This window comes from Sebastes fasciatus, chromosome 16 (assembly GCF_043250625.1).
Source record: "Sebastes fasciatus isolate fSebFas1 chromosome 16, fSebFas1.pri, whole genome shotgun sequence".
In the NCBI taxonomy this organism is placed as follows: domain Eukaryota; kingdom Metazoa; phylum Chordata; class Actinopteri; order Perciformes; family Sebastidae; genus Sebastes; species Sebastes fasciatus.
The window spans coordinates 27525912-27534446 of record NC_133810.1 but is presented as its reverse complement, the minus strand read 5'-3'; the positions used below and the strand labels follow the sequence as shown (position 1 = coordinate 27534446).

Below are 8535 nucleotides of genomic sequence, written 5' to 3'. Positions count from 1 at the left end.
ACTGGAAGTGCACTCTAGAGGGCACTTCATCACGTTTTCTCTACTGGAAGTGTACTCTAGAGGGCACTTCATCATGCTTTCTCCACTGGAAGTGCACCTAATCATGATTTCTCCACTGGAAGGGCACCTAATCATGCTTTCTCCACTGGAAGGGCACCTAATCATGTTTTCTCCACTGGAAGTGCACTCTAGAGGGCACTTCATCACGTTTTCTCTACTGGAAGTGCACTCTAGAGGGCACTTCATCACGTTTTCTCTACTGGAAGTGCACTCTAGAGGGCACTTCATCACATTTTCTCTACTGGAAGTGCACTCTAGAGGGCACTTCATCACGTTTTCTCTACTGGAAGTGTACTCTAGAGGGCACTTCATCATGCTTTCTCCACTGGAAGTGCACCTAATCATGCTTTCTCCACTGGAAGGGCACCTAATCATGCTTTCTCCACTGGAAGGGCACCTAATCATGCTTTCTCCACTGGAAGGGCACCTAATCACGTTTTCTCCACTGGAAGTGCACTCTAGAGGGCACTTCATCACATTTTCTCTACTGGAAGTGTACTCTAGAGGGCACTTCATCATGCTTTCTCCACTGGAAGTGCACCTAATCATGCTTTCTCCACTGGAAGGGCACCTAATCATGCTTTCTCCACTGGAAGGGCACCTAATCATGCTTTCTCCACTGGAAGGGCACCTAATCACGTTTTCTCCACTGGAAGTGCACTCTAGAGGGCACTTCATCACGTTTTCTCTACTGGAAGTGCACTCTAGAGGGCACTTCATCACGTTTTCTCCACTGGAAGTGCACTCTAGAGGGCACTTCATCACATTTTCTCTACTGGAAGTGCACTCTAGAGGGCACTTCATCACGTTTTCTCTACTGGAAGTGTACTCTAGAGGGCACTTCATCATGCTTTCTCCACTGGAAGTGCACCTAATCATGATTTCTCCACTGGAAGGGCACCTAATCATGCTTTCTCCACTGGAAGGGCACCTAATCACGTTTTCTCCACTGGAAGTGCACTCTAGAGGGCACTTCATCACGTTTTCTCCACTGGAAGTGCACTCTAGAGGGCACTTCATCACGTTTTCTCTACTGGAAGTGCACTCTAGAGGGCACTTCATCACGTTTTCTCTACTGGAAGTGCACTCTAGAGGGCACTTCATCACGTTTTCTCCACTGGAAGTGCACTCTAGAGGGCACTTCATCACGTTTTCTCCACTGGAAGTGCACTCTAGAGGGCACTTCATCACATTTTCTCTACTGGAAGTGCACTCTAGAGGGCACTTCATCACGTTTTCTCTACTGGAAGTGCACTCTAGAGGGCACTTCATCACGTTTTCTCCACTGGAAGTGCACTCTAGAGGGCACTTCATCACATTTTCTCCACTGGAAGTGCACTCTAGAGGGCACTTCATCACATTTTCTCTACTGGAAGTGCACTCTAGAGGGCACTTCATCACATTTTCTCTACTGGAAGTGCACTCTAGAGGGCACTTCATCACGTTTTCTCTACTGGAAGTGCACTCTAGACGGCACTTCATCACGTTTTCTCTACTGGAAGTGCACTCTAGAGGGCACTTCATCACGTTTTCTCTACTGGAAGTGCACTCTAGAGGGCACTTCATCACATTTTCTCTACTGGAAGTGCACTCTAGAGGGCACTTCATCATGTTTTCTCTACTGGAAGTGCACTCTAGAGGGCAATTCATCACGTTTTCTCTACTGGAAGTGCACTCTAGAGGGCACTTCATCATGTTTTCTCTACTGGAAGTGCACTCTAGAGGGCACTTCATCACATTTTCTCTATTGGAAGTGTACTCTAGAGGGCACTTCATCATGCTTTCTCCACTGTAAGTGCACCTAATCATGCTTTCTCCACTGGAAGTGCACTCTAGAGGGCACTTCATCACATTTTCTCTACTGGAAGTGTACTCTAGAGGGCAATTCATCACGTTTTCTCCTCTGGAAGGCCACCCTAGAGGCACTTCATCACATTTTCTCCACTGGAAGGTCACCCTATAGGCACTTCATCACATTTTCTCCACTGGAAGTGCACCATAGAGGGCACTTCTTCATGTTTTCTCCACTAGAAGGCCACCCTAAAGGGCACTTCATTCCATTTTCTCTACTGGAAGGGCACATCATCATGTTTTCTCCACTGGAAGGGCACCCTAGAGGGCACTTCATCATATTTTATCTACCATAGGGGCATCCAAGAGGGCACTTTTGCCATGCTTTGTTTGAAGATGGGAATAACTAAGTACCTTTACTCAAGTACTGTACATGAAGGATAGATTAACACATTTGGTCCTAAAACAACAGTCAGGTGCCCATATGTACATTTTGCGTGTGGATATTATTTCTCTGTTCATACTGGCCATAAGACATCCCTTCCTAATGTGCTTCGTAAATCCACAGTTTTCACTCTGTGTAAAAATATATACCAAAGTTTATCTGAACTTTGAGTGTTTGTCTTTTTATAACAAAATGTCTTGTTACTATCGCCTCACTGCAGTTCAACAAAGGAGCACTGTCAGGGACACACAGCTTAAATGGGATTACATACTTATGAGCCAATAGAGCTGATTCTCATAGAACACAAAGTTGTAGCACTGACAGTAGACAATGCTTCAAATATGGATATTGCTGCAAAGATGCTACAAATTCTAAAATGTGGATGCCTCATCTTCAACTGAAGATCTATACAATCAACAGTTTCAAGGTGGACACCCGAGACTCGTGTCCAATTCTGTATCCAACCAAATGTCAAATATGGTCACAATCTCTCCTTCTGTTCCTGGCGTTGCAGCCAGAAGTGTTTTTGCATACGAATTCTTGAATTATGGCCAAAAAATGTGTTTGGTGAGGTCACAGTGACCTTTACCACCAAATTCTAATCAGGTCATTCTTGAGTCAAATTTAAGTTTGTGCCAAATTTAAAGAAATACCTTCAAGGCGTTCCTGAGATATCGCATCATGAGAATGAGACGTACATACGAACAACCTGCTGGGCGTGGAGGCATAAAAGGTTCATATGAAAAGACTTTAAGTTTGGAAGACTGTATTGCTTTTGTGATAAAGTATATACAGAATGCTGGTTTGCCTTGTACTACACATATTTGATTGAGTCTGGAGATGTGCAATGTTTCCTTTCCTTTTTACTTTTACCCAAGATTAACAGAGAAAATGTTGCTAATTGAACATTTAGAGAAGATACTGACCTGACTTGCATGTTTTAACATTCCCATCATATCCTTGATCATATCGAAATATTCTGCATTTTTAACTTAAGCTTACACTTGGTTTAATTGAGGCCTGAAACCCAGAAGTCAAAATTGTGTTAGTCTCAAATTAGGCTAAATCGATAATAAAGGTTTTTATGTTTTAGTATTTTTCTGTGTTCTAATAAGTGCAATTTGGCCACTTCTGCATTTCAAACATTTGATTTAGTTGTCATAAAAACCCCAAAAGATCATTTATTAATATCAAACTGTTTTTATTGAACACTGATCTTTCATTCTATGAAGACCATTCAAATTTAGACTTCACATATTATGGTCTGACAGAGACAAATCAATATTAGTTAACATGAATTCCCTCGCCAAGCCAGCTAGAAGACTCCAGCTGTAAAACCAGAAGCTGTCACATACTGTAGGTTGAAGTGAGGAGTGATTTTGTAAACTGTTTCATTTTGTGTTGTTTTTCTTGACAAATTGTCCCTTTATTGGCTTTAGGTTAGTTGGACATTCACAAATACTAACTGGACCTTATCAAGCCGCTGCAGTTAAGACAGGAACTCTAAAATGTAGAGACCATTCTTATAAAGACGGCTTCTGACCTGCATTATTTATGACCTTCATATACTTAATTTAATCTTATTTAACTTACAGAAAAATAAAGTCACATTTTAATAAAGAACACATTTCCAGCCAAGTGCTAATGTGACAACTGCTGTCAACATGGCTCACTGTCACAGACACTAAAGGAAGTAATCATCAGTCTCTTTACGGTGCCAAAGGTATCAATCAGTCATTACTGGATTATCATACCTCCAACCGTGCCAGGATGCGTATTGAAGAAAAGTGAAATTGGGCTTATATATATATAACATTAGGTACATTTGACAAAGCCTTGGAGATCTTCCAGGAACTTGATGTACTCTTGGTGCTCGGCGGCGGTGCTCAGCTCCATCAGCTCGTCAGCAAAGGTGTTGTCAACCCCCCGGTCAGCCAGGAAGTCCATCAGGTGGTCGTACAAGGCCTGGAAAACAACAGCAAGGAAGTTGTCATCAGTTAAAAGTAGGGATGGGTACCGAAACTCAGTATTAAACAGGCACCTGTGCTAAATTATTAAAGACCGGAGTATTGATAAACTCCGACATTATCGGTTCTTTTATCGGTACTTTTTAACGTTTTGGTGTAATTTATTACACGCTGCAGCACGCAGGACGACAGAGGACAGGAGGAAGGACTGATACTGACTGATGTCTGTGTTCTTCATTCTTTCTACTTCACTCAGGAATATTATTTATTTTATTGACATTCTAGATTAGTTCCCAGTAAGATATGATTGAGTTTATATAGCGATTTGCTTTTGTAAACTTTACTGTTGCTGCTCTAGAAACATTTAAAATATAAATGAATTCTAATACTATTCTGAATTTATTCTTTTTTTTAAAATAACATATCAAAAAGCAATTATTATTATTGAAAAAGAACTGATAAGAGTATCGATAAAGAACCGAACCGATAAGGAGTATCGAAAAGAGTAGTAGCATCAATAAAATCCTGACGATAGCCATCCCTAGTTAAAGGACTCCTGTTAAACACAGCTATCATCAGCTTTATTAACTGTTATTATTATTATGTGTATTATTATTCTCTGTTTACGATCTCAAATCTTACCCAGTCCAGAGAGTCTGTGTTGAGCGTGTAGCTGGTCTCCTTCCACTCCGTGTCTCCCTCCGGCTGGAAACTGACCTCACGAATGGCAAAGATGTCGCTCTCCTCTTCTCCTTCACCATGACTCACCTACAACACGCAAATCCAGATTTTCTATTTACTCAACTGTAAGAGTGAGAGAGTCAGAGACATGCTGCTGCTGTCAATATAATACTGTATGTCTGTGTAAATGAATGCAGTCTGTGCTCACCTCGTCTTCAGGGAAATGGCAGTCAAACACCAGGGAATGTTTTGAAGCCTGTTTTGTTACTTCAACAACAAAGTTGGGCGTTGACACAATTTCTGGCTGTAAAGAAATCACAAATCATATTTTAATGCTAACTGTTTTAATCAGTCATTTTATGTTTTAATTAAACAATTATCCAGGGCAATGCAGTCATGACTGCTTACATTTCACATTAATATTGTAAGGTGACTAACAGGTTCGTTGTAACTCACCTCTTCTTCGGGGGCCTTCTGCTGTCCCTGATCTGCCTCTTCCTCGAAGTTAGGAGGAATGCTGTTGTTGACGTTGAATGTGACAGTAATTCTGTAAAAAGCAGACGGATCAAAAGCTCATTAGCGTGCCCACGGTGTCATAGAGGATCGGATAATCACCGACTGCGCCGGCCTTACTTTTCTCCAGCGACATTCCTCGTGAGTTTAGCCTCTGTGCCGTTCATCTCCAGCTCCCATCCTCCAGACATCTTAGGAAGGGTTTTGCTTTTCTGGAGCTTCAGCTCCTCTTTGAGTTCGTCGGACAGGAAACTGCCAAATGCTTTGTCACCTGTTTGAAAAGAAATAACACGTTATACAATTATGACAATTTATGTGGTGGAGGTTACTGGATTGTAACTGCTTGCAGAAACCTTCAAGCATACTTGCCAATCATTCTGATTTTCCTGGTTTCCTCCCGGGGTCACAATTCCCACATTTCTCCCAATTTATAGCAATCTTTCACACTTTTTTTTTTTTTACATTATCTCAACATGTTTCTGGCACTGTACAGTATGGATAAGCCATATTGTTTCCACCCACACGGCAATAGAGCTACAATAAATGTCTTTTCCCGGCGGAGGAAAGAGATGCTTGCATCCCAATGTCCCCCCTAAGGCTTTAAGCCCTGAACCCTCAAAGACGTCACCTGGTAAATGGTTGAGTGGGAAAGGCTGCGAGGGCTTGAAATGGTATAAATATGAATGAGACAGCACTTTGCGGCGACATATCACGTTACCTTGACGACGCCAATTATGGGTTTTAATTTTACGTTTTTTAACTGCCCGATTTGAACGCCTCCCAGGCTCTTGCCTTACGAGACGGGAGGTAACTGTCAAAAATATCAATTTACTTGTTTTTGTGAAACTTCATTAAGCAAAATGAAAAGAATGGTTGATGAATAAACCAGATGTGTAATATAGTCTAATGCTTGTATTACTCTGATTTAATGTGTTTATGTACCATCTTAAATCCTTAATGTTAATGTTTCTCTGCAAATTTAAATAAGCCAGATTGAACACCCATCTGCCATCCTCTTTGTTTAACCTTTTGTTTTTACGCCTCTGGGCTTCCTCTGGTAACCGTGGTAACCCTGTGTTTCACATCACAACGCTATGAATTGTGGATAATCCCCTCAGGCAAAGTCTGCAGAAATGCGGACTTACGGAAAGTGTTCATAAAGGGCTCAAAACGTCTGCGAGAGAGAGCCCTCAAGGACTTGACCATTTGACAGTGGGACAGCCCTAAACCCTCACAGACAGTCTGTGAGTGTGGACATTGGGATTAGGCCAAATACTCATGCAGAGGTAAAAAAGTCTTCTTTCCTGAGAATTAAAAGTAGGCCTATATAACAAAAACTGTTGTTCCAGTGTATTTGTACACTTGTACTGTACAGAATGCAGGAAAACAAAGTCTCTGAAACTCAATTGTTTCTAGGGGGAGGACCCCCAGACCTCCTGCTTTGGTTTTGAATCCTCCCTATTTTGAGGTCTCAAGGTTGGCAAGTATGCATTCAAGGCAACATTTCCTCTCAGTCTCCAGCTGGCATGACTATAAGGCTTCATACTCATGTTTCTAGCAGGTGCTCTTGGTTTGATATCTAAATGTACTGTATGCTATAGAATACTTTGTACAAGGGCATATTAAGATCATATACATATTAGGAAGTATGAATGTATTGTAAGTCCTGATGTTAGCTTATGTAGTTAGTACACATAATGCTATAATGCTTTTGTTTTATTACTTAAAAAACACACAGGCTGATGAATAACTTGTTCTGATCAATATTAAATAATTTTACTCTGTAATTGTGAATATAAATAGTAATGAATAGCACTGGATGTCAAAGATGCTTCTCATCACTTCTCATCAGTCTTCCAGTGATTGACCTTTGACCTCAACCTGTCCTGGACACTCATGTTATTTCACCTGGCCACACATGACCTTACCACACAAATAAGCATATAGGTAAAGCCATTAGCACTTCTTTGAGTTTTCAGTTATTATTTGTTTTATTTAGGCTGTTATCTTTGTACTGATTCTGGTGAGGATGGCTGAACACAGCCTGTCTTTCAAGGTGAATGAATGCTAGCTGCTTCCAGTGAGAGGATACTGTCTAATATAGCTTATCTCTAACTTCTCCATCAAACATTACCTTCTGTGTGCAGTCCTCCACATCCACACGATACCGACGGATTCAGGGCTTTAGAGGTGAACAGTTTGGGCCGGTACCCCGACGAAGCTCCGTTGTTATTCAGCATCCAGAGAGACCGGGTGAAGGGCCGAGTCGTGGCCGAGCTGGGAGCGCACAGACTCGGGCAGCTGAGAGGGAGCGCTCGGGCTGTGGAGGTGGAGGAGGCTGAGGAGAGGCGGACTGCGGCTCCCACCGCGCGGACTACTGACTTTAACATGACTGTATATAGGATATATTAAAGATATATAAGTTAGAGAATGACAGCAGACAACCACCAGCTAGCTCTCTGTTACTACTGCTTCTGTAAGATCACAGACAACACGTGTGGAAGGACACATTGACCTATCTTAACTATGACCTCTAAACCGGAAGTAGTACTTTGACAGTGAAAGAAATAAAACTAAAATATTGTGTGTGTCTTTAGAATATTTTAAATATGACCACAGTTATATGAATAAGTGGTATAATATAATATAATATAATAAAGTAAATTATATATATATTAAATATATATATATATTAAATATATATACATATATATTATATATACATATATATATATTATATATACGTATTATATATAATATATATATATATTAAATATAATATATACATACATATTATATATACATATACATATTACACATACATATTATATATACATATATATATATTAAATATATATATATTAAATATTATATATATATATTAAATATTATATATATTATATATACATATATATATTATACATAAATATTATATATACGTATTATATATAATATATATATATATATACTATATAAATATAATATATACATAAATATTATATATACATATACATATTACACATACATATTATATATACACATATATATATATATTAAATATATATATATTAAATATTA

The 8535-nt window shown here is 39.8% G+C and overlaps 1 protein-coding gene across 1 annotated transcript; it reads right to left on the bottom strand.

Annotated features, from left to right (window-relative positions):
• Positions 1-3476: 3476 nt before the first annotated feature.
• Positions 3477-7987, bottom strand: c1qbp (complement component 1, q subcomponent binding protein). Its single transcript, XM_074610930.1, has 6 exons — positions 7592-7987; positions 5578-5728; positions 5401-5491; positions 5153-5248; positions 4906-5031; positions 3477-4261 (listed from the first exon to the last, which is right to left on the bottom strand). The coding sequence occupies exons 1-6, from the start codon at positions 7845-7847 to the stop codon at positions 4112-4114; spliced, it is 870 nt and encodes a 289-aa protein (XP_074467031.1). The 5' UTR covers positions 7848-7987; the 3' UTR covers positions 3477-4111.
• Positions 7988-8535: the final 548 nt, after the last annotated feature.